The sequence below is a fragment of the Leucopleurus acutus genome (assembly GCF_964270905.1).
Source record: "Leucopleurus acutus genome assembly, chromosome: 15".
Lineage (NCBI taxonomy): Eukaryota > Metazoa > Chordata > Mammalia > Artiodactyla > Delphinidae > Leucopleurus > Leucopleurus acutus.
The window spans coordinates 47666237-47693354 of NC_139157.1; the positions used below are offsets into that span (position 1 = coordinate 47666237).

The 27118-nt window shown below is 43.8% G+C and overlaps 1 protein-coding gene across 4 annotated transcripts in view; it reads left to right on the top strand.

Annotated features, from left to right (window-relative positions):
* FYN (FYN proto-oncogene, Src family tyrosine kinase) overlaps window positions 1–27118 on the top strand; it is a 124832-nt gene that overhangs the window by 56145 nt on the left and 41569 nt on the right. For all 4 annotated transcript variants that reach the window (XM_082855925.1, XM_082855926.1, XM_082855924.1 and 1 more), the window contains 3 exons: window positions 14463–14720; window positions 18252–18348; window positions 25022–25120. In XM_082855925.1, the coding sequence (XP_082712051.1) occupies window positions 14474–14720; window positions 18252–18348; window positions 25022–25120 (443 nt within the window). In that variant the 5' untranslated portion in view covers window positions 14463–14473. The remainder of the gene's footprint in view (window positions 1–14462; window positions 14721–18251; window positions 18349–25021; window positions 25121–27118) is intronic.

The window sequence follows — 27118 nt, forward strand, 5'->3', positions numbered from 1 at the left end:
CTTTTTCTTGCCTCTTTGTTTCCTGGGGCTCAAGGAGAGGGGATTAAGAGCGCCACTTAAACGAGCTCCAGAGACGGGCACGAGCCGCAGCTCTCAGTGCGGACCCCAGAGATGGGCGTGAGACGCTAAGGCTGCTGCTGCCACCAAGAAGCCTGTGTGCGAGCACAGGTCACTATCCACACACCCCTTCCGGGGAGCCTGTGCAGCCCGCCAAGGCCAGGGTCCCGTGATCCAGGGACAACTGCCCCGGGAGAACACACGGCGCGCCGCAGGCTGGTGCAACGTCACGCTGGCCTCTGCTGCCGCAGGCTCGCCCCACATCCGAACCCCTCCCTCCCCCCGGCCTGAGTGAGCCAGAGCACCCAAATCAGCTGCTCCTTTAACCCCATCCTGCTGAGTGAAGAACAGACGCCCTCAGGCGACCTACCTGCAGAGGCGGGGCCAAATCCAAAGCTGAACCCCAGGAGCTGTGAGAACAAAGAAGAGAAAGGGAAATCTCTCCCAGCAGCCTCAGGAGCAGCGGATTAAAGCTCCACAGTCAACCTGATGTACCCTGCATCTGTGGAATACCTGAACACACAACGAATCATCCCAAATTGAGGAGGTGGACTTTGGGAGCAACGATATATATATATTTCCCCTTTTCCTCTTTTTGGGAGTGTGTATGTGCATGCTTCTGGGTGTGATTTTGCCTCAATACCTTTGCTTTTACCATTTGTCCAAGGGTTCTGTCTGTCTGGGTTTTTTTGTTTGGTTTTTTTTTACTTTTTAAATTTTTTTTCTTAATTATTATTTTTTATTTTAATAACTATTTTATTTTATTTTATACTCTTCCTTTCTTCCTTCCTCCCTCCCTCCCTTCCTTCCTTTTCTCCCTTTTATTCTGAGCCATGTGGATGACAGGCTCTTGGTGCTCCAGCCAGGCATCAGAGCTGTGCCTCTGAGGTGGGAGAGCCAAGTTCAGGACACTGGTCCACAAGAGACCTCCCAGCTCTGCCTAACATCAAATGGTGAAAATCTCCGAGAGATCTTCATCTCGACACCAAGACCCAGCTCCACTCAACGACCAGCAAGCTACAGTGCTGGACACCCTATGCCAAACAACTAGCAAGACAGGAACACAACCCCATCCATTAGCAGAGAGGCTGCCTAAAATCATAATAAGGCCACAGACACCCCAAAACACACCACCAGATGTGGACCTGCCCACCAGAAAGACAAGATCCAGCTTCATCCACCAGAACACAGGCACTAGTCCCCTGCACCAGGAAGCCTACACAACCCACTGAACCAACCTTAGCCACTGGGGACAGACACCAAAAACAACAGGAACTATGAACCTGCAGCCTGTGAAAAGGAGACCCCAAACACAGTAAGTTAAGCAAAATGAGAAGACACAGAAACACATAGCAGATGAAGGAGCAAGGCAAAAACCCACCAGACCTAACAAATGAAGAGGAAATAGGCAGTCTACCTGAAAGCAATTCAGAATAATAATAGTAAAGATGATCCAAAATCTTGGAAATAGAATGGAGAAAATACAGGAAACGTTTAACAAGGACCTAGAAGAACTAAAGAGCAAACAAACAGTGATGAACAACACAAAATAGGAAATTTAAAATTCTCTAGACGGGATCAATAGCACAGTAACTGAGGCAGAAGAACGGATAAGTGACCTGGAAGATAAAATAGTGGAAATAACTACTGCAGAGCAGAATAAAGAAAAAAGAATGAAAAGAACTGAGGACAGTCTCAGAGACCTCTGGGACAACATTAAATGCACCAACATTCGAATTTTAGGGGTCCCAGAAGAAGAAGAGAAAAAGAAAGGGACTGAGAAAATATTTGAAGAGATTATAGTTGAAAACTTCCCTAATATGGGAAAGGAAATAGTTAATCAAGTCCAGGAAGCACAGAGAGTCCCATACAGGATAAATCCATGCAGAAACACACCAAGACATATTAATCGCACTATCAAAAATTAAATACAAAGAAAAAATATTAAAAGCAGCAAGGGAAAAACAACAAATAACACAAAGGGAATCCCCATAAGGTTAACAGCTGATCTTTCAGCAGAAACTCTGCAAGCCAGAAGGGAGTGACAGGACATATTTAAAGTGATGAAGGAGAAAAACCTGCAACCAAGATTACTCTGCCCAGCAAGGATCTCATTCAGATTTGACGGAGAAATTAAAACCTTTACAGACAAGCAAAAGCTAAGAGAATTCACCACCAAACCAGCTTTACAACAAATGCTAAAGGAACTTCTCTAGGCAGGAAACACAAGAGAAGGAAAACACCTACAATAACAAACCCAAAACAATTAAGAAAATGGTAATAGGAACATACATATCAATAATTACCTTAAATGTAAATGGATTAAATGCTCCAACCAAAAGACTAGATTGGCTGAATGGATACAGAAACAAGACCTGTATATATGCTGTCTACAAGAGACCCACTTCAGACCTAGGGACACATACAGACTGAAAGTGAGGGGATGGAAAAAAATATTCCATGCAAATGGAAATCAAAAGAAAGCTGGAGTAGCAATTGTCATATCAGACAAAATAGACTTTAAAACAAAGACTAAAACAAAGACTGTTACAAGAGATAAAGAAGGGCACTACATAATGATCAAGGGATCAATCCAAGAAGAAGATATAACAATTGTAAATATTTATGCACCCAACATAGAAGCACCTCAGTACATAAGGCAGATACTAACAGCCATAAAGGGGGAAATCAAGAGGAACACAATCATAGTAGGGGACTTTAACACCCCACTTTCACCAATGGACAGATCTTCCAAAATGAAAATAAGTAAGGAAACACAAGCTTTAAATGATACATTAAGCAATATGGACTTAATTGATATTTATAGGACATTCCATCCAAAAACAACAGAATACACATTCTTCTCAACTGCTCATGGAACGCTCTCCAGGATAGATCATATCTTGGGTGACAAATCAAGCCTTGGTAAATTTAAGAAAATTGAAATCATATCAAGTGTCTTTTCCCACAACAACACTATGAGACTAGATATCAATTACAGGAAAAAATCTGTAAGAGATACAAACACATGGAGGCTAAACAACACACTACTTAATAACCAAGAGATCACTGAAGAAATCAAAGAGGAAATCAAAAAATACCTAGAAACAAATGACAATGAAAACACGATGACCCAAAACCTATGGGATGCAGCAAAAGCAGTGCTAAGAGGGAAGTTTATAGCAATACAGTCCCACCTTAAGAAACAAGAAACATTTCAAATAAACAACCTAACCTTACACCTAAAGCAATTAGAGAAAGAAGAACAAGAAAAACCCAAAATTAGCAAAAGGAAAGAAATCGTAAAGATCAGATCAGAAATAAATGAAAAAGAAATGGAGGAAATGATAGCAAAGATCAATAAAACTAGAAGCTGGTTCTTTGAGAAGATAACCAAAATTGATAAACCATTAGCCAGACTCATCAAGAAAAAAAGGGAGAAGACTCAAATCAATAGAATTAGAAATGAAGAAGGAGAAGTAACAGTTGATACTGCAGAAATACAAAGGATCATGAGAGATTACTACAAGCAACTCTATGCCAATAAAATGGACAACCTGGAAGAAATGGACAAATTCTTAGAAATGCACAACCTGCCGACACTGAACCAGGAAGAAATAGAAAATATGAACAGACCAATCACAAGCACTGAAACTGAAACTGTGATTAAAAATCTTCCAACAAACAAAAGCCGAGGACCAGATGGCTTCATAGGTGAAGTCTACCAAACATTTAGAGAAGAGCTAACACCTATCCTTCTCAAACTCTTCCAAAATATAGCAGAGGGAGGAACACTCCCAAACTCATTCTATGAGGCGACCATCACCCTGATACCAAAACCAGACAAAGGTGTCACAAAGAAAACTACAGGCCAACATCACTGATGAACATAGATGCAAAACTCCTCAACAAAATACTAGCAAACAGAATCCAACAGCACATTAAAAGGATCATACATCATGATCATACACCATGATAAACTGGGTTTATCCTAGGAATGCAAGGATTCTTCAATATATGCAAATCAATCAGTGTGATACACCATATTAACAGATTGAAGGAGAAAAACCATATGATCATTGCAATAGATGCAGAGAAAGCTTTCGACAAAATTCAACACCCATTTATGATAAAAACCCTGCAGAAAGTAGGCACAGAGGGAACGTTCCTCAACATAATAAAGGCCATATATGACAAACCACAGCCAACGTCGTCCTCAATGGTGAAAAACTGAAGCCATTTCCACTAAGATCAGGAACAAGACAAGGCTGCTCACTCTCACCACTGTTATTCAACATAGTTTTGGAAGTTTTAGCCACAGCAATCAGAGAAGAAAAAGAAATAAAAGGAATCCAAATCGGGAAAGAAGAAGTAAAGCTATCACTGTTTGCAGATGACATGGTACTATACATAGAGAATCCTAAAGATGCTACCAGAAAACTACTAGAGCTAATCAATGAATTTGGTAAAGTAGCAGATACAAAATTAATGCACAGAAATCTCTGGCATTCCTATACACTAATGATGAAAAATCTGAAAGTGAAATTAAGAAAACACTCCCATTTACCATTGCAACAGAAAGAATAAAATATCTAGGAATAAACTTACCTAAGGAATCAAAAGACCTGTATGCAGAAAATTATAAGACACTGATGAAAGAAATTTAGATGATACAAACAGGTGGAGAGATATACCATGTTCTTGGATTGGAAGAATCAACATTGTGAAAATAACTCTACTACCCAAAGCAATCTACAGATTCAATGCAATCCCTATCAAACTACCACTGGCATTTTTCACAGAACTAGAACAAAAAGTTTCACAATTTGTATGGAAACACAAAAGACCCCAAATAGCCAAAGCAATCTTGAGAATGAAAAACGGAGCTGGAGGAATCAGGCTCCCTGACTTCAGACTATACTACAAAGCTACAGTAATCAAGACAGTATGGTACTGGCACAAAAACAGAAATATAGATCAATGGAACAGGATAGAAAGCCCAGAGATAAACCTACACATATTTGGTCACCTTATCTTTGATAAAGGAGGCAAGAATATACAGTGGGGAAAAGACAGCCTCTTCAATAAGTGGTGCTTGGGAAACTGGACAGCTACATGTAAAAGAATGAAATTAGAACACTCCCTAACACCATACACAAAAATAAGCTCAAAATGGATTAAAGACCTAAATGTAAGGCCACAGACTATCAAACTCTTAGGGGAAAACATAGGCAGAACACTCTATGACATAAATCACAGCAAGATCCTTTTTGACCCACCTCCTAGAGAAATGGAAATAAAAACAAAAATAAACAAATGGGACCTAATGAAACCTCAAAGCTTTTGCACAGCAAAAGAAACCATAAACAAGACGAGAAGACAACCCTCAGAATGGGAGAAAATATTTGCAAACGAAGCTACTGACAAAGGATTAATCTCCAGAATTTACAAGCAGCTCATGCAGCTCAATATCAAAAAAACAAACAACCCAATCCAAAAATGGGCAGAAGACCTAAATAGACATTTCTCCAAAGAAGATATACAGATTGCCAACAAACACATGAAAGAATGCTCAACATCATTAATCATTAGAGAAATGCAAACCAAAACTATATTGAGATATCATCTCACACCGGTCAGAATGGCCATCATCAAAAAATCTACAAACAGTAAATGCTGTAGAGGGTGTGGAGAAAAGGGAACCCTCTTGCACTGTTTGTGGGAATGCAAATTGATACAGCCACTATGGAGAACAGTATGGAAGTTCCTTAAAAAACTACAAATAGAACTACCATATGACCCAGCAATCCCACTACTGGGCATATACCCTGAGAAAACCATAATTCAAAAAGAGTCATGTACCAGTATGTTCATTGCAGCTCTGTTTACAATAGCCAGGACATGGAAGCAACCTAAGTGTCCATCGACAGATGAATGGATAAAGAAGATGTGGCACATATATACAATGGAATATTACTCAGCCATAAAAAAATGAAACTGAGTTAGTTGTAGTGAGGTGGATGGATCTAGAGTCTGTCATACAGAGTAAAGTAAGTCAGAAAGAGAACAACAAATACTGTATGCTAACACATATATATGGAATGTAAAAAAAAAAAAAAAAGTGGTCATGCAGAACCTAGGGCAAGACGAGAATAAAGACACAGACCTACTAGAGAATGGACTTGAGGATATGGGGAGGGGGAAGGGTAAGCCGGGACAAAGTGAGAGAGTGGCATGGACATATGTACACTACCAAACGTAAAATAGATAGCTAATGGGAAGCAGCCGCATAGCACAGGGAGATCAGCTCGGTGCTTTGTGACCACCTAGAGGGGTGGGATAGGGATGGTGAGAGGGAGGGGGAGATGTAAGGGGGAAGAGATATGGGGATATATGTATATGTATAACTGATTCACTTAACAAAGTGAATATAACAATAAAGCAGAAACTAACACACCATTGTAAAGCAATTACACCCCAATAAAGATGTTAAAAATAAAATACTCAGAATAGGCAAATCCACAGAGACATAAAGTAGATTCGTGGTGGCCAGGGGCTAGGCTGAGAATGTGATGGGAAGTAACTGCTTAATGGGTACAGGTTTCTTTTGGAGTGATGAAAATGTTCTGGAATTAGATAGTGGTAATGGTTTCCTTTGCAAATATATTAAAAACCACGAAAGTGTATACTTTAAGAGGGTGATTTTATGGAATATGAATTATATCTCAATAAAAATAGATAAAATTTTAAAATGCTAACCACAGGGAACTTTTCTAAGGTCCAAAAAGGGGTGGGGGAAGGCCTGAAGAATAATCAGTGCCCTAATTCTCTCCGAACCCTTTGTTTGGCATAGACAGTTAAAATACATCTTTATTTTTATCGCCATTTCACTCTTGTCTTAACCTTGACATCCCAAGTGAAGTGAATGTAAGAAGAAAATGTTCTTCGCTCCTTTTGGAGCATTTCCACAGTTTGGTATTAAAACCTCGTTTGCCCACTTGGGTTTGGGACTGGTTCCAGCAGTTAGTTGACTGCAGTGTTAAATCTCACCACTGGGGTTTGATGCTTCCATTTCTTTTTTATTAGGTGCTTGTGGGTCCCTGGGCATTGGGGAACGGAAAGTTGTACAGAGGGAAAGAGAACTGCCGGAGTGTGAGCTGCTGCCTTGCGGCCTGGGGGTCATTTGAACAGGAGAAGCTGGAGAGTGGAAGCCAACAAATATTCTAGGTGCCAGGAATGTGGCTTTTTCTTAAAGTAATGTGACATTTTAAGAGTGATTTCTATTAGTTCGGTTCCCTTGCTGTGCGGTGTGGAGCAAGGTCCGTCCTCCTCACCCTCCAGAGGGTCTTTGCAAAGCCATGTGTAAATGATCGAATGGGTCCAACTCCACTTCTTATTATTTCTGAAGCAAAGTTTTGACTTGATTTTTAAATAGGCTCTGGTTCTCCCATTGCTGCATGTGGCTAGTGTCTACATTGTAGATACTCCTGCTTTTACATCAGCCTTCTTACCCCAAAGTTATAATATTTTATCACCTGTGTTTGTGGGGGGCTCTTCCTCTCAGGGCTCCACCAAGAGTAGAAATCTGTTATTTTTGTGCTTGGAGGAAACATTACATGTATAGCTCAGTTTATGCAGTAAACGTGTTCCAGAAAGTTTATATGATGTAAAGCACATCATGTTTTCAGTGCAGTAGGACAGCTCCCTTTTACATCAAGGAACCCAGTGCTAACTCCTTCGTGGTGTATATAAATACCCCGCCACATCTAGGAAGTATCAGGAAACTAAGGGCTGCTTTAATGGCATTGGCTAAACGTTCATTAAGATGCCAGACCACATCAGGGAAGCTGGTGACTCACCACACCTGGCATGGTCCCAGCACCCCTGCAGAGCCCACTGTCTTAGGGGGTATGGGCCGTGAATGTGGAGCAGTGGGGCCCAGTCCCTGAAATCAGGGCCTTCGTTAGTCATGCACATGAGGTTGGGTTCTTCGGAGTCAGGGGTCTTCTCCACAGGTCTCTCCCTCCACACCTCCTACCCTCGCACCCACACCCTTGTGTGGACTAGCCAGGATTCCATGGAGCAGGAGGCAAGGCTAGTGTAGAGGCGCCATGTGCTGGCCGTGAAATCAGTCTGTCTGGCTCCAAATCCCATCTCCACCCCTGGAGCTGTGAACAAATTCCTGACTGAGCTGTGAACAAATTCCCAAACCTCTCTGTTCCTCCGCTGTAAAATGAGGGGAAATAGCAATCCCACGTCTTAGGACTGTCATGAGAATTTAGTGAGACAACATGTTCCAGTACATAGCACAGCGCCTGGCTTGGAGTGAGCTTTCATTTGATATTGGTCATCACTGCTGAGATTGGAGCCTTCATCTCTGTGGTGCCTCATCCCACCAAAAGATGTTTTTGTTTTCTATTGCTGTGTAACAAATTATGACAAACTTAGTGACTTAAACAACACCCATTTATCAGCTCACAGTTCTGAGTCACAAGTCCGGGCACAGTGTGGCTGGGCTCTTACGCAAGGCTGAATTCAGTGTATTGACTGACAGCGTTCTCATCTGGAAGCTTGACTAGGGAAGAATTCATTTCCAGGTTTCTTTGGGTTCTTGACCCAACTCATTTCCTTGTGGTTGTAGGACTGAGGTCTCTGTTTCTTTGCTTTCTGCCAGCTGGGAGCTGTTCTCAGCTCCTAGAGGCCACCCACATAGCCCCCTCTGTCTTCAAAGCCAGCAGTGGAGACTATCCCTCCCATGGAATGCCTCTCACACTTTGAATCTGCTCCTCTGGAAAGAGCCTATCCCTTTCAAGGGCTCACCTCATGAAGTCAGGTCCATCTAGGATAATCCCTCTTCTGTTAAAGTCAACTGTGCCAAAGAAGATAACCTAATCACAGGAGTGCTGATCCCATCATCCACAAGTCCCAGGAGTTATCCAGGGCTTATCCACTGGAGGTGGGAAACTTGGGCACACCTTAGAGATCTGCCTACTGCACCACCTTTTCAGCAAGGCACGTACTTCACGCCTTCCTTCCAGTTGGCAGCAAAAAGGATTTTCCCTCACTGGCAGACTCCTGTGTGCTCTTTTTTCATAGCTGAGCTGGGGCCACTGGCTGGACCCAACACCAGTGCTGTGCGTGGTTCAGGCCTCAAGTATTTACATCTCTCAAGTGTCATCCCAGCTGTGACCTTTTCCCTGCTTCAGGGCCTTGGAGAGTGTTTGTGCTTCAAAGAGGGTCCAGCCTGCTTTCTCTCCAGTCATCCCTGGCACCTCTGCCCTGGCTGTCCCCAGAAGACAGCACTGCCCGCACTCCCTGTGGGGTGTCAGAACCCAGGGTCCCACAAAGAGAAAAGCCACATTGCAAAGGACTGAAAATGCTAAAACATTGGGGTGACAGATGCTGTGGCCCAACTACCATTGCTACCAGTGAGGCCCTCCTCTGTCTCTGAATGTCCTGCTTCTGGTAGTTACGTGGGGAAAATTAAGGAAAGCCTTCCCTAAACTTCCAAGGGATTAGTTTTCCCTATCGAGAACATAGCAAAATACCTCAGGTTGACTCTTGTGGTATTTCTGATTTTACAAGAATCGGGAGTCCCCTGCCGTGAATCTTCTGTGCTGAAGTCGACACATTTCTGATGTGTCTCTGCCACATCGTATCCTTTTGCCTCATGCTATTACTATTGACTGGAAAAGGGTGTTTGCTCGTTAAACCGCCAGTTTTTGCTTTTCTCCCAGAGAAGTGTGTGAAACTGTGCAGTCTATCTACAGTTCAGCTTTCAATACTTTTCCAGCTGTCCCCATCTGGGTTGCTTGTGTTTGGTTTCTAGGTTCTTAGTTCAGTTCCCTTTCTCGTTCTTTTCCTTTCATTGTGATACCTGCCCAGGTAAAGCAGAGACCAGCTAAAGGGATAGTGAATGACAGCCCCAGGAAACATGCCACATCAGAGCACAGGCCAGTGTGGCTTCACCATCACTCTCCAGAGTCTGGGCTGTTGGGAGCAAGGATGCCACTTATGCTGGAGGGCTCTTCACTTCTCCACACCCACCTAGGCTGGTTTCTGAGGCATCGTGCTTACACTGCTGAGATTAAAGTTATTTGTTGTCAGTTTCACCTTCCTCCTCCTGCCATCCCATTTATGTGTCTCAAGAGAAAGTAATTTGCTTTTGCAGAAGACTGCCAGTGGCCTTTTTCCTTTTATGGTACCTAGCTCTCTCACACACCTAAAATCTCACAAGTCCTGCGATGTTATAACCTGGGCGTACAGATGTTGCTTTATTGATTGGCATATGAGGAAATGTGAGGTTATCTGTGTTTAATGTGCGTCTAGCAGACCAGACTGGGGTCTGTGGCATCAGTGGAGGGAATGTACGTTGGACCAGACTCATTCTGGATCGAAGTAGCCTATGGCCAGAGTAGCAGATAGATTCCATCCTTCATGTCAGCTTCAGTCAACCACTCAAGGGCTATGTGAAGAGGGATTCTGAGGCCACACGTGGTGTAGCACCAGAAGGCGCTGTGATGGATTGATGACGTCCATCATGCCCGCTCACAGGAAGGGGACGTGGCAATCCTTGAATGATTCTCTCTTTGGCAATTTCTGCCCGAGTTGCTTAATGCTCTTGTGTCACATATGAGAAAATTAAGGAAATTTTAAGTAAATCAGGTTTTACTTACATAGTAGAAACAGAGCCCTTCCGTTTACAGAAGAATCGGAGAATAGGGGGCTTCACCACAAGAACAGGGTCCTGCTGGTCAAAGTGCTGTGCATCAGTTTTTCTAGGCATAGCAAAGCACAGAGGACAATGGTCATGAGGTCATGATATATGATTTACTGATCAGAGTCCCTCCAGGGCCCCACTTTCAAGTGGCATTATCCACCGTTTCCCAGTGCCCCACGGATCTTGAGCAAATGTATTAGTGCATTATATGTTCATGATGGACCCACAGCACAGGCCATAAAAGCCACACCACAGAACTGTACGTAATAAGGATGTTTTTATTTTAACCCGAATGCTCAGAACTTTGCTTCGTGGCAAGGAGCCCAAAGTCACACTGAGTACAACTCATATAGCATCTTCTGATTCTTTCATCAGGAAATGGTTAGTCTGACCACCTCAAGTGAGAGGAAGAAGACCACAAGTTCGTATACAGATATTTTCATTGTGATTAAGTTTTAATGACCGAGCCCACATTTACCGACTTATTTCATTTTCTTCATGTTTGTCAGTGAAGTGAAGAGAGTACACAAGATCTGTGCAGAAACATTCCTTACTCAAAATGGTACACACAGGAAGTGGTATAAAAGAGAATTGTTTTCTCCAAAATGATTCTGATAGAGTTTGGGTTTTTTGCATTTAATCATTTAACACATATTTTTTGAGCTTCTACTGTGTTCCAGGCACTGTTCTGGACACTGGAGATGCAATGATGGAACAAAAACTGAAAAATAATCGCTGCCTGCAAGGAGCTTACTATTTGTTTCCTTCCGTTATTTCATAGAATTATATAAAAAGCTGTTAGGCATTTATTACAGTGGTAATACGTTTTTTAGTAGATTTTTGAAAGATTATTCTTTTCTTAGTTTGGTTAGATGTAGGGTCCTGTTTTCAGTAAGTTTCTGATGTAGGGTTTTGTTTTGATGGAATTGAAAGGGTAGTTTGTACTGAGAGTTCTCATTGGTTTTAGATTCTTGCCTCTATCACAAGGAACAAACTTCTAGAGAAAAAAAACAGCACTCTGTCCATTCTTTAAGCTGCCGTTTTCCCCCTAGCATGCCCATTCTCCTAAGGAAGGCAATCACATGCATATAAGGGAAACAGCACTTATACTGTTTCAAAGATATAGCTATAATTCTTTTCCTCTTCATAAATCAGGATTTCTTGACCCTGACACATTTACATTCGGGGCAAGGTAATTCTTGGTAGTTAGAGGCTGTCCCGTTCATTGTAGGATGTTTAGCAGCGTCCTTGGCCTCTTGCCACCGGGTGCCAGCAGTACCCCTTACCCTCAGGCTGTGACAACCAAATATGTCCCTTGGTCATGGACAGCAAAGTCACCCCCAGCTGAGAACCACTGATATAAATGATGTGATTCTGTGATTCAGGTCTCACATCCTCTAACTAAAGCAGATCAGTGAAATTCCTGAAAAGAGTACCTGGGGCAAGCAGTGTCTTCTGTTGGCCTTTGTAAGACGCTCAGGACAGTGTTCCGCCAGGGAAGAGTTAATGTGAAGTGAGCAAGATATTTACCAGTCTTATGAAGCGACACCAACAACAAATGGTGAAACTCCTTCAGTCAGTCATGCCTTGGAGATATTTTGCATTTCCTATTGGAAACTTGTTAAAATCATATTCATTTACCGTAAGTTAGAGAGCATGTTGGACACAGTACACTGTAAGTTAATCTGGAATGATTTACGCGTAAATGTGTTCCAGATTTGGCGAGCTCAGCTCAAGCAGCAGGCGGCTCGTTTCCAAACATTTCCATTCTCAGCTAACGAGATTAAATTCAGTAAGTATTTATTGAAACATGTAATGTGAGAGGGCTTTAAACAGTCTGATATTGCTTCCATGACCCCGGCCAGCAGGAAAGCAGTGCTCTGAACAGTACCTCCCAAGAGTCTCCGTATCTGATGTGGCAACCCCATTTTGGTTTGCAAGATACATAGAGAAACTGGCTCTTTTCATTTCCCTTCACCACCTCAAGTCCCTTCCCATCTTGTACCAGCTGTGTTCTCCCCAGTGAATACATGTAATCACACATGATGTCATGTATTTCTTATTTGGTTCTTTGGTCCCAAATGGGCCACTTCTCAGAATTTTGGCAGGGACATCCATTGCATGTCCTACCTCCCTGCTGTCAGCTGGACTGGGTATTACAGGACATTGCAGTCCAAAGTGGGGTCATTTAACCAACTCACCTTCCATTTCTGAATCGTCTTCACTTCTCACACATGCCAATAGATTCAAAACACAGGGCACACTGCTGATAAAAATTATTTGAAGAAGAGTTGGCCTTGATGCAGAGAGAAAGAAAGGGTGAAAGAGAAACAGTGGGCTAGAGAATCTTCACTCATTCAATTGCTCTTTATTGAGCACCTGCTATGTGCCAGGCATTGGCTATATAGCTATGACAAAAATGGACAGAGCCCTGCTTTCCTGGAACTCGCAGTCTATTGAGCAATGAGACAAGTGGACAGGCCATGTTTTAATATGGCGCAATAGATGCCGTAATGAGGGAAGTCAAGATATCATGGGAGCACTTAGGAAGAGCACCGCCCCAGCCTGGGGGATGGCAGGGAAATCAGAGAAGGCTTTGCAGAGGAAGTGGTGTCTTGACTGAGACATGAAGGATATATTGTGTATCAAAGAGGAGGAGGCAAAAAGTGTTCAAAGCCATGTTCCAAAGACGAAAGGTGAGTGGGAAATATAGAACCTTTGACGAACTGAGAAGTTAGGCAGGTTTGGATAGCAGAGTGTGAGACAGGAAGATTGAAAAGTAAGCAAAGAGGAGCCAGTAAGGATGTGCTTCAGGATTCTGACTTGAGCACCTTGGTGGTACCATTTACTGAGACCAGCGCAGAAGAAGTAGGTTTGGTTTGAAGGAGGCTGGGGTGACAATGACTCAAGTTTGAATTCACCACTAATTCTAGAACATGGGAATGAGTTTTTAAATGTTTCTGAAAGATGTCAAAAGCTAATGGAAATTTGAAAAGTTAATTAGCAGGTTTAAATGACATTGTTACTGTAGGCTATCATGACATCCTGCAAATATACTCAGACCTCTTAGTTTCGGCCAATTGTATTTTTTTTCATCCAGTAATTATTTCTTAATTTTAATACTTACCATCATCTTATTGCTTAAAATTTACCAAAAGTGTGCCTGAAGAATGGGTACCCAGGAATGAAGAAGCACAGTGAGCTGTTTAGGGGCTGTCTTCTGGCTTTTCCAACACTCCTACACCCTGTTCTTTAGATTTCCTTTGCCATGATGGAAGTTTTTATTCTAAGATTGCATGCACTCATGTTTGAAAGCTTACACTACTTTTTAGGGTGACTAGAGAAAAGCATAAGTTCGTATTATTGGACTCTCTTTGGGCAGGTGTGTGATATTACAGAAGTGTAAGGGTGCAGACCTCATGCGAGGAAAAATGCTGCATGGTGAACATCGTACTCTGTATTGATCCCATTGCCCGGAGCATATGGGGAACAAATGTGATTGTCAAGTGAAAGGCACTGACATTGCTTCCAGCTGTCAACCGTAGCCACTGCTTTTCATGCCCCTCTAGGCCTGAAATATCCAACAGTGAACTTTATAAACGATTCCTCTTTAATAGTCAAGCAACCCAGCCACTAGGGGGCGTCCAAGTTCATGTGCCTCTTTTTGTTTGTTTGTTTTCAACAGGAGTTTAGATAATGGGCTGTGTGCAATGTAAGGATAAAGAAGCAACAAAACTGACGGAGGAGAGGGATGGCAGCCTGAACCAGAGCTCCGGGTACCGCTATGGCACAGACCCCACTCCTCAGCACTACCCCAGCTTCGGCGTGACCTCCATCCCAAACTACAACAACTTCCACGCAGCCGGGGGCCAAGGACTCACCGTCTTTGGGGGTGTGAACTCTTCGTCTCATACTGGGACCTTGCGTACGAGAGGAGGAACAGGTCAGGATTAAGCTGCTCTTAAATCTTTTGGCAGTTGAACATTTGTGCTCCTTTGAGGATTCAACATTTAAGTTTTTAATCACTGTCTGCCTAGCCACTACCAGATAAGGGGCTGTTAAAAATGCTGAAGGTTGATGGACAAATCTAGGTGCTGGCAACAGTGGTGCAGGGGACCCCAGTAGCTGCTCTGTGAGAATCCTGCAAGGGTTACGAGAGACAACCTGCTGCTGAGTCACTTGAGGCCAGTGGCTCTCAACCTTGGCTGGCTGGCTCAGAATAACTAGGCAGCTTTTTCAAAATATAGATGCCTGAGCCCCCATTCCAGGTCTTTTACATCGGAAGTCCCAGGACTGGATCTGAATATGGCTGTTTTGAGTTCTCCCAATGTGAAAGCACTCCTTGCCCGCATCCCCCGGTTAAGAGCACTTACAGGATAGTGCTGCCCTTTCAGCTGCCTAGCCTCCAGCCTGCCTGTCGCTTCCCAGCTGGTGAGGCCATTTGGCCACATTATTTTTTGGCCGTTTGTCTTCATTGATTCCTTCTCTGATGTTCCCATCATCTTCAATATGGCAGAGTTTATCCGCCCTCAAGTATTTTCATGTATCTTTTGTAGTTTAAAATCAAATCTTATATATCCTTAAGGAATCTTCTCATATTTCTTTTAGGTTTCTTCCTCTTTCCCTAGGCTGTGTTTCACTGCCATGTGCATTTGCTGACTTAGCTAATAACTTTGTAAAATATCTGGCCTACGTTCTCAGACATATGTTTTCTGAAATATTTGTAAGTTATCTCATGCATCCTTAGTCTTCCAAAGCCTCTCCCAGTATGTGAACCATGGTAACTAGATATTTGACATTATACGTTCCAAAATTGTCTTATTTATTACAAAAGTTTTTAAAAATATACATCAACCATTATGCTGTCAGCTCATCTGGGAGCAGATGTCTTAAATAACAACCCATTGTGCCTTTTTACCTTGGGAGTTGGCACTACCAAGGCTTCAGCAGATGTTTTCTTCCCTCTCTACCCAACGGGACAGTATAGTTATATCAAGGGGACCTGACCCAGAGCTGTGGGCAATTAACTACTTCTGCTCTGCCAACACTTCACACTCTGCTCGGTAGAAAAAATATTTTATGTTCACCCTTATGTTATGGGGAATCTAGCTTTTCCTTTAAAGCAGGCCTTGCATGGGTGACTGAAGGCTGGGCACACTTACTCAGCCTTCCAGCCTTCCTGGGAGGCACCTGGAATGGAGGGCGGAAGGAAAGAGGCCGTCAGGCAGTCTAGGGACGTCTGTCTCTGGAGGATGCTGGAGGACAAAAGGAGCCAGAAATGCCCCCAGCACACGTGCCCTTTGCCTGCTGGGAGAAGACAAGTACTTTGCCAGCCGGACTCTGAATTCTGCTGACACAGGCACTGACCTTGTGCGTTCACTCGTGAATGCTAGATGTGAATCCTGTGTCTGCAGGTATCATTCATAAAGTCACTAGAGGGGGCTCCTTGCCTTGAACGTGTGGGTCTGTAACACCGTCAGGGACAGTGTTAGTATAAGAGGGCATCCGATCCCTTATGAGATGTGAAAGTTAAAACAATACTCGCAAATGTTGGTGGATTTTTCTGCCTGAATTATTTGGCTTTATCATATATGCATGTCTTTCTCCTCAACGTTGCTTTCAGTGCCCTAAGGCCAGGAACAGTGTCTGCGCATCCCTGTGACCTCCTTTGACTCTTCCCTCCGTCCCTAGAAGATAAAAACACCCAGTGAGCGATGCAGGGCGACAGTGGGCAAGTGGAAGTGTCGTCCTCCTCTGCCTTGTCTTCCACACGGTGGAGCTTAGGATTGTTTTTAAATTCTGAACTGAAGGGAATCTGTTGACAGAGTGTTAAATGAGGATAGGCATGGCCTTACAGGCTCCCACTCTGTTTTAAGCCAGTCTCCTTTCTAATTGTTCAAAGAAATCTTCGAAACGTTTTGCATTTTGTCAAATGAGCCCTGCTGCTTTGCATGGTCAGACCTTCTGCGTGCCGTCCCTCCTGCAGGAAGTCCCGCTTGGGATGGGGTGGACAGTCAAGCCCCCTCTCTCCCTCCAGTTCTTGAATAGTCCCCAGGCACATCTGTTCCCTTGGAACTACCAACACAGCAAAACAGCAGCTTGGTGAAGCGCAGAACCTATGGTGTGCGTTCTTCAAGCCACATTAGGCACTTTGGGGTGTGTGGAAATCAAAATGAGAATCCAGAGAGCAGAGAAATGGGATGTATTTGTTATCAGTTGCTGCATAACAAATTATCACAAAACTTCGCAGCTTTAAAAGGATGCACGTTTACTGTCCCACAGTTTCTGTGGGTCAGAAATCTAGCAACAACTCAGCCGGGGCCTCTATTTCAGAGTCTCTCACAGGCTGCAGTCAAGGTGTGTTGGCTGGGCTGTGGTCCTCTCGCCGTCCATCCGAGAAGGGTCTGCTGCTGCCAAGTTCACGGCGTGTTGGCAGGACCCAGCTCCTCGTTGGCTGTTGGCCAGGGGCCACCCTCAGTTCTTTATCGCGTGGGCCTCGCCAGCATGGCAGGTTGCTTCATCAGAGTGATCAAGCCAAAGTGGCGATCCAGACAGTCTGCTCGGAAGACAGGAGTCACCGTCTCTTGAAGTTGAAGCATAATCATTCACGGACATCCCATCACCTTTGCCATGTTCTGCTGGTTAGAAGCAAGTCACTGGGTTCAGCCACACTCAGAGGGAGGGGGTTGCACAAGGGCCTGAATACCAGGAGGTGAAAATCCCTGAGGGCTGGCTTAGGACTTCCTCCACATAGTAGGCAGAGTTCTAGGCCAAATGCAACACTGGACGTTCTTCAGTGTTGACGATAAACCGCTGCAAGGCAGGAATGGCCTCTGTGGCGCGTCAGCCAGGTGAGGAAGAGTGAGGACAAGTCATGCGGGGAGGGGTGAGTCCACGGTGGAAGGAGAGCCAGAGAGAGGGAGTCCTGATGGCCTTGGCAGGTGCCAAGGGCAAGACATCCTCTGATGGGGTGAACATGTACAGAGAGGGTCTTCTCAGTGCCCGGGCTGCAGAAGGAGTTTCCTGTTACATTCCGTGTCCTGTTATGCCGAGGGAAAGCGTAGTCCATTTTACCCAGACCTGATGTGGGCTCCTGCACGGAGGAGGACGTGTGGGGGAAAGAGCGTCTGTAATTGCTGCAGAGCCCAGCAAATCTGAAGTATAATGTTGCTGCTGCCCCTTGGTTGTGGCCGTGATATCAGTATCCATCTCTTCCCAAGGACTCATTCCAAGTGTACAGAGAGAAGTCCTTCAACTCTGGGTTTTAGTTGGATCAAATAATGCTTCCCCTACAAAGACCAAGGCATAAATTCAGCTTGTGACTCTAGTTTCACACAATTACAACACTGTATCATGTTATCAGTACTGATTAGATGTAAATTTTGAGAATGAGGTTTTAGTGAAGACTTAAATTGCTTGGAATTAATTTCCCCTGGTGTAATAATCTCTCCCATTTTGATTTTGTTTTTGTCAGGAGTGACCCTGTTTGTGGCCCTTTACGATTATGAAGCACGGACGGAAGATGACCTGAGTTTTCACAAAGGAGAAAAATTTCAAATATTGAACAGCTCGTAAGTTTGGAGAGGGAGGGGGAAGCATGCACGCCTTTCAGACTGGGCAGCAATTCTTGTGTTAGCAGTCTGCACCTTTTCAGATCTCTGAAATGCTAAGAGAACACTTGCTAATCAATTCATTAATTCTCAGCCACTTAACTTGAGGAAAGAAGAGTGGATGAACCAGTGCGGTATTTTATGGCGCTGTATGTCCAGGGAGCTTTTTGGAAGATACCATAGAAGCAGAGTCGATGGTTTTGGTTTTGGTTTTGGTTTAAAGGTTGTAAAAGCACCAGCCTCGCCCTCTACAAATGTAGTTTCAGATGATTGGCAGGAGGCTGGCCTGTTGACGTTAGCCTCTCTTTGCCCGGAGATTTTCTTCACATTTCACATGTTGCCCTAGCCTCACGTAAGGCTGGCAACAAGTTCCATTTTCAAAACTGCTAAATATTCCCATTGGTGAAGGCTGTGGAAGCCATTTTCCATAATGAAAATTTGCAAGTGACTGAAATCTTTGTGAGATGGAAGGGGAAGTGGTTTTCGAGAATGCCTACAAGCATGCCTTTTCAATGTGGCCAATAGAAGCAGCAGCTAAGCAGGCAATGGGGAAATGTCAAGGGTGAGAATCACTCATTTTTCAAATCCTCTATTTAATACTTCCTTTAGGGAGAGTAAATATGGGTCAGATTTCCCTATAGTTTTTAAATATTATGTCTGTTAGGTTAAGGCAGTGTGCACAGATGGGGGCCCTCCATAAAAATCCAGGCACCAAAGAAAATGGTGGCGTCCCATGTGTGCAAGTCAGGCCCTCTCCCCAACACCTCAAGTTTCCCTCGTGAGCGCCCCCCAGTGGCTGGGAAAGAATGCCACTTGGAGGCTGAGGGCCCACCAGGAAGTTCTCCAGTGCTGCTAGGTCTGGTTACTCTGCCCTCTGCTCTCTGAGCAAACTGGATTTCATGGTGGTGGAAGGACCCAAAGTCTGGCCCTTCAGCTTTTCCAAGGGCAGGTGAGAGGCAGCCCTGCTCACCCCACCCATCCCAGGAAAGAGGAGTGGTCCTTGGAACAGGGAAATGCCTCAGGCCCTGAAAACTGCCTCCTTGTAAAACCCACCCCTTCCCTAGGGTGCCCCCAGCTCTCAGGACCACCTTTCAAGGGCAAGAATGGAATTCCTCCCGTAATAGGACAGTGACTCTTCCAGACATCAGAAGGCGCATGTCCGTAGTTACAGGGTTATTTTTAAATATATTATTGTCATCATGAACAGGAGGGTGGGTGGGATTTTTTTAACTTTTTATTTAAATGCATATGGTCGAGTGCACGGATCGAAAGTGTGCAGGGTGGTGCTCGCACAGTAAGGCCGCTTAACTTAACAGTTAAAGTGGTATGTTTATGTTATACATATTTTACCACCGTTTTTTTAAAGTGTACCATTTGCGGAATTTACACAAACCAAACATGCCTGTGCAACACGTACGCAGATCAAAAAGAACATTACCTGCCCCCCATGAGCCCTCCTCCTGTAGCCAGAGGAATTTTTTTAAGCGTAGTAAAGAGCTGCCGTTTATGGAAGGCTCCTTATGTGCCAGCCATGTGCTAAGCTGCAAAGGTTCTCATTTGCTCTCCACAGCAACTGTCTGAGGTGTGTCTCATAGTCATCTTTTGACATAGGAGGAGCCAGAGGCTCAGGTTAGGGAGCTCCCTGGGTGCACAGAGCTAGCAGGTGGCAAAGCCAAGGGTGGGATGCAGGGATGGCATCCCGAGTGAAGTGTCAGGTTCAGTGTTGGAAAGGCCCACATCAGAGGGGACTGAACTGTTGGAGTTACATGGAGGTTTGAAGGGAAATGGGGGAGGGGGGATTTGGCTTTGATATCTTCTGATTTAGGATTCCTTATTGTTAATTTGATGCTCAGATGAATGCTTCTTGTCAGAGTCTACTAACTTTGAATTCTGAAATACACCCTCCTTCCCCTCCCAATTTTATGCAGTATTTCCTAAATGCCAAGGTTGGTTAGAGCTTTTCAATCAACTTGTAACTTCTAAAAGGTAAGAATTAAGGAATAGCAGGAGGTACCATACATGGCTTTTCTTAGGTTTTCTCCACACTGCACATGGATTTACGTGTTGGGTTGCAGGGCACTTGGAAAGCCGGTCCTTGCCCAAACCAAATTTGTGGCTTCTTCCTTTGTTAGTCTGGACAGGATCTAGAGTGGCTTCCGATTGGAGTTTTGGAGAAACATTCGAGGAAGACCTGACCTGCCTCAATCTGTGTTTCATGATTTACATGCATGGCCATTAATGTTTACAGAAGGCTTTTGAACCTCTGACCCTCTTCTCTTAGAAGGCAATATTACAAAGGCTTTTTATCCCTTTAATGTTATTCCTTCTTGCCAGTGGAATTTCTCATCCTACGTGCCATTTAAATGCCCTTTTTCAAGGTTATGGCATGGAAATAAGGTTTTCGTAACAAACACAATATCCTGAAGTCAAGGGTAATAACAGGGAAGAGAAAATCATGAAGGAAAAACAAAGCAATCGTACAGAACCAGGCGGCATGTGTCTCCTTGCCCCTGCCCATGCCTCTCCCAGGCCCTGGCTCTCATCCCTTGAAAGAGAGAGAGGGACAGGGCTGTGTTCTCCCTGGGGCAGCTGCCACACCTCCTAGTGTGGGTCCGCCTGCTCCTTTCCCTGTCAAGAGGCAGGAACTGGAGGCCACAGGGCTGGCTTTTGTGTTTCACAGTGCAGCATAAACCACGTGGTAATGCACGTGTGCCCATGCCCGGAGCCGACGGCACTGCTTCCCACCGTGGGGATGGGAGGTCCTTCGTGGACCTGGTGTAGGGGCTCAGTGTAGGGAATTTGGACATTATTAAACTTGACCCATTTTGAATATGTGAATTCATCTGTTTTATTCCCTGTTTTCACATTTCATGACTAGCGATGTACCATCTAGAAACAGCAACTCTAAAATGTAGTAGACATTTTACACAGCATGGAGTGGTGCTCACTGCCTAGGGTAGTGACTCCTTTAAAGTTCTTTTCATTGTGATAAGAAGAAATCTGGTTTAGAGCCCATCTAAACATTTGACAAAATTGTTATGGATATGCCCTATGAGAGTAAGATGGGCAGTGACAAAATTTAGAAAGAATCCAGCATTTATAAGAATGCTCCACAGCTCCATAGATCAAGGCTGACTTCTGTTTGCAAATGTCACTTCCTGGCTCCATCAGGGCTCCAGACTCCCAGCTCCTGGGACCACAAGCCATCTCTGAGCAACTCTGGGGATTGGGAAGAGGCTCTTTTACCAAGTGTTTACATTAGCACCACAGGGGAAGCAGTTACGGAAACTTAAACGCTCTTCTAAACCAGAGGCAGGGCTTAAATCATATATTTGAATCAGAGCAAGATAGCAGTTGAAGAAAAAACCTCACCAACTCTGAATTAATGAAATAACTGGACTGTAAGAACTGTTTCAAGGAATGCAGCTTTAATAATACTAATTACTCCTAGTAACTCAAGTAAAGAAAGAAAAAGTAGCACAGTAAAGATCCTATTTTCCTAAATCAAGGTGAATAAATTGTATAGAGTATATTATTTATTTGTAGGTGAATTGGGCTCCTAGTGTATTAAACAAATGATTTATTCATCTGCTTAAAAGGCTTTTTTGATGTCTTGAGTCTGTACCAGCCTGTCTGGACACAACATGTGAGTTTTACTACATAATACATTGTGTCCTTGTCACCCCATAGCTCCTTTGATGGAGAAAGTGACCCTGGATGGCCTCAAAAAAGAGAAAAGGATTTTATCTTTCTCAGTTTCTCATGAGTAACTGAAAACCCTTGTGAGATTAATGGAGTCACTTAAGAGAAAATCATGAATTCCTGATACAGGGCTTTCGAACAGTCTGATAGTTGGATTCTAATCTGTGCTAAACTATTTAGGTGGCAAGACCAAAATGAGATAGTTAATGCTGGATTTGAAATGGAAATAACTTGATTAATACCACGTCACCTGAATAAGACTGGGCTGTCACAACCTGCAACAAAGTGCATTGGCTTCCTGCCCCAGACAACATTTCCATGTACCCCAAAATTGATAGGTGACTTTTTTTAAAAATTTAAATCAATTAGAATTAACTCAGTGAAGGTTATCTTGCAGTAAAAAAAAAATAAGCCTCTGCTGCAAGTACTTAATATTTTCCTCACTGTTCGGGAGATTTCCCAGGGGTGTGTGTGTGTGTGTGTGTGTGTGTGTGTGAGAGAGAGAGAGAGAGAGAGAGAGAGAAAAGAAAAGAAAGGCTGGAGGTGATCGGTATGGTTATTTTTTATGATGAAATGTCTCCATCTAGTGGAATTTCAGAGCAGTAAAAATGTCACCACATTAAAATGAAGATAATGGCTCGAAAGCAATTTCCTTAAATGCATGCAGTGTTTAAAGAAAAAAGCAAACTTCCACGTATGTTCTTAGATAATATACTTATAACTGCGTGTATTTCTTTTGGAGGATGTAGAAATGAACCCAATACAAACTGTTTAAATGTTAGCATTTTTAATTTCATGATTTGAACCTAAAAGGCAGAGGGTCAAGATAGGGGAGCAACACAGGGTAGCTTCCACACAGCCGGATGGATCTAGTTCTCAAGTTGGGGGGTGGGTTCACAGGTGTTCATCTGTACATACGGTCTCTGGTACGTATAAATTATTTCATAATAAAAATCTGGACATAAACTAAATTTAAGGTTATTAATAAAAGACTTTCTGGGGAAAGTCATCTCCCTCTTTTGATTGATTTGTTTAAATTTAATAGGGTAACAAAAGAAAGACTGAAAAACCAACTGAAACATAAGTGTTTTAAAGCCTTTGCCAGCACCCTGTCTCCTTGTGAGCTATTCTGTGCTACTCGTGCCACCTGACGCTTTCCCGCAACTGCACCTGTAGCACATGTGGGCTCGTCCGCATTTGTCTGTCGCTGTGTTAAACCCTATATGGAGTCATTGCTCATCGTCACCTCGCTCAGAGTCAGTCTTTAGAGGATGGGTCAATGGAGTAAGGCTTGCATTTAATATGGAGGCTGGTTATCCTCTACCTAATTGCATCAGTCTGGGGAGGATCTTGACCAGGGCCAAAAGCCAACATTTGTCTTCCCTGTCTTGAGGGCTTTGACACACAGCCCAGCAAAAAAGTGATTTAAAAAAAAAAACACAACAACATAACAGCTTGGGATTTCTCTTGTTGCCTTCAAGGACCAAAAAAGGAAGGAGAGAAGGTGCTGGGCTTCTGGTGATCAGAAGTCTAGGAGGTCTCCATCTACTCAGGGGCAGTGCACCCTCCCTTCCCCCTTGCGCTCCTGACCGCAGGCCGGTGGAGGGCTCTGCAGCACCGTCGGCGTCAGAGCTACAGCCCCACATACATGCTAACCGTTGCTGATGGGAAGAGGCACGCATTCCTCCCCTGCTCTCTGTCACATGCAGCTATGCGAGTCTGAGCAAATGAACTCTAACCGTTTAATCTATTCATCTGCTGCAAGCTGAGAGTGGTATTCTCACCCCCCTTTCACATCCTTCTGCCTGCAGCGCTGAGAGCCCCACAGATGAGCCCATGCTGCTGCTGGAACGCTGGGCTACACAAAGTGGTGGGACTGAGACTCTCATCCCCTTAGCGAGTTTTCGTTCTCTGCCTGCACTTGCACGCACACAGCTACACCCACCCTTCCTCTCCTACCCTTCAGACTCAGAGCAGTGCTGTCAATACTTGATGAAATAACCTCAGGGAGAAAGTGTCTGAGCAAGGCGTAACCTACTGTACGCTTTATTCTTCTACCCATTTTCTTGAGAGCAAACAAGGCAGGTATTCATCTCTTAACGGGCCTCCCAACAGGCTTCCTTTCTCAGGTGATATGCAACTATAATGTCTGTCTGCTGTCCATCTTTCTGTCTGCTCTCCGTCTTTCTGTCTGTCTCTCTCTCTCTGCCTCCCTCCCTCCCTTTTTTTTCTTTCCTTCTTTCTTTTGAATCATTTAATGGCTGACAAAATAATGCTAAAGCCAGCGGCTTGCATCTCTCCAGAGGTACCAGGATGTTGGTCGCCTCGGGACAGGGGATGAAATAGAGACTGTTAGCCAGATTAGCAGTGCATGCTTTTTTTTTTTTTTCCAGCTTTATGGATATATAATTGGAAATATGACATTGTATAAGTTTAAGGTGTACAATGTGATGGATTGAAACGTATATTGTGAAATGTTTACTACAAGAAGGTTAGTTAACACATAGGTCACCTCACATAATTACAGTTTTGTTGTTGTTACAATGTTTTTCTTAAATAGGCGGGGGGGGGGGCGGCGGGGGGGGGCGGAGTTCCCTTCCCTTCCCTTCCCTTCCCTTCCCTTCCCCTCTATGTAAGTTGGAGACACTTAACAAGCAAAACGCCCTCTCCCCCACCAGAGCCCCCTCATGGCCAGGGTCCTACGTTCTGAATTCATAAATAAGGCAAGAGATGAGAGACAAAGCTGGCTTCCTCTCTGCGCTGACACAGATTGTAACCATTTGACCCTCACAGAAGGCTGTGTCGGAGTTTGGAGAAATCTAGTAGTAGAATGACTAGGAGGTAGTCCTATGCTCTTACAACACAGAGTCTGTGACTGCAGAACATTGAAATGGTCGACATACTCACTTCCATTTCTCTTTTTTCCCTGCAGGGAAGGAGATTGGTGGGAAGCACGCTCCTTGACAACTGGAGAGACTGGTTACATTCCCAGCAATTATGTGGCTCCAGTTGACTCCATCCAGGCAGAAGAGTATGTTTTGTTGTTTTCAGTTAACTACTTGCTTTTAAAGTTAGTTGCCCTGATTAGTGCCATTAACATTGTAAGTTAATGTGTAAGTGGGAGAAGTAGTTCACTAGAGCGATTAAGGGGTGAGAGGATGTGGCAGTGCTTGTCTCCCAGGCTCTATGCTATGGTTTTTGCCACATCTGGATAATACTTGTACCCTTATTAACTTAATATTTTTCTTAAAGCCTGCTCACTTTTAAAAAAACATTTATTTTGAGAAGAAACTTTATATTAGTACCTTAAATGAAAACCCAATATTACTTGCCATAGATAGAAATAACCATAAGAAAGTGATGAAATTCTAGCTAGAGCATGTATTATTGCCAACCCAAGGATTTAAGCCTGCAGTCTGCTGAAGAAAAGAGGAGAGGGGTGGGAAGAAGGGGGGGATGGAGAGAGAGAGAGAAAGGGGAGGGTGTAAGTAATTGTTAAAGATCAATTTGAGCTTTTTCTCCTCGATGTAATCAGAAATGTTAGAGGGGTGCTGAAAAGACATACTGTCCACACTGCAGGTAGGAGTAACTCACATGCAGTGTATCCTACCGCTCGGGAAATCCTGTGGTGATGCATGTCAGATGGTCCTTTCCTTTGATGTGAGGTCTCGGGTGGTTTCTTTCATAGTAGATCGTGACTAACAGCCCAAGGATTTCACTGATGGCAATTTCGGCAGGTGGTCGATAGGCTGAGGGAATTCTAGAAGGGACAGCCATGGTTCCTCCTCCTGACCTGTGGGGATTCACAGGCACTTCCAAAGTGGAGAACTGTCAGAATGGCTCCTGTAGCGGCCCTAACCTCTGAACCGAGGGGAAAAGAGGTGGGACAGGATCTCCCAAACATGAGACCCAGGCCTTCCCCCTGACACCTTGGGGACCTGCCTCTCCTGCTCGGTGGGGCAGGCCTGACTTACCAGAAAGGTAGCTGAGAAAAGTCAGCCACGCAGCCCAAGCTTTGGCTCTGATATTTAATATGCCCTGGGTTTGTTTAAGCACTGCAGGGAGGATTAGACTCCACACCCAGCCAGATCCCCAGTGGGATTGCTCTCTCGTCTTTAATTCCTCTGTATTTGCTCTAAGAAGATCTGTTTTGTTTCCCACTCTCAAATACTCAGCGGTTCTGAGCTCCTTTTTTCCCTCAGTGAGTGTGTTTCATCATCAGTGAATAAAGGAATCCGTATTGAATCTTTTTTTTAGGGCAGATTTGCAAACATCTTTGTGTTCTTTCAGAATAAAAGGTACCACCGAAATGCAGCATTACTTTGACTTAACTGGGATCCTACCCACAGTATATTTAAGTTACATTTATAATGGTCAGGTTTTTTAAGTACTTTGTTTTTAAAGAATAAAATAGCATTTTAAAAGTAATACCTTTGGTTTTACATATGCAATTAATTACCATTATCTTAAAATACGATTCTTTTAGTACACGCCACTGTTCCAGTGGTTCTCTTTTCATCACTGTTCCTATTTACACTGCATTTTAATTGGGTTATTGATACAAACCCAGAAAGTCATTTCTCACAAATAATTGGTGTAATTCCCTTTATACCACCTAGCACTAGGTTAGGATTGTTGCAATCTTGTGCCTTTAAAAGTCACTGAGGAGCTGGCATGCAGCGTGTCTTTTCTTATCTTCAGGGAAGCTCTTTCATTCACAAAAGAATTTGATAGTGAACACATCATAGCTATGCACAAGTATAATGAATTGAAATTTCGTTTTAGAAACTGGATCCTTTCACAGTCAAATATTCTAAAAATTGTTCCTGTGCACAGATTCCGATGGAATGCTACCAAGTTCTCCCTAGGGCTCTTGGAGCACCTGCTGCTCACTCAGCACCTGGTGCAGAAACGTTACCCAAGTGCCAGGCAGTGCTTAGGGCTGGAGGGTGCAGGGGGAGGTGACGATGAATAAGGAAGGTCGGCAGGTGATGTGATGTGATGCCTCCTAAAGTGGCACGGGAGTGTC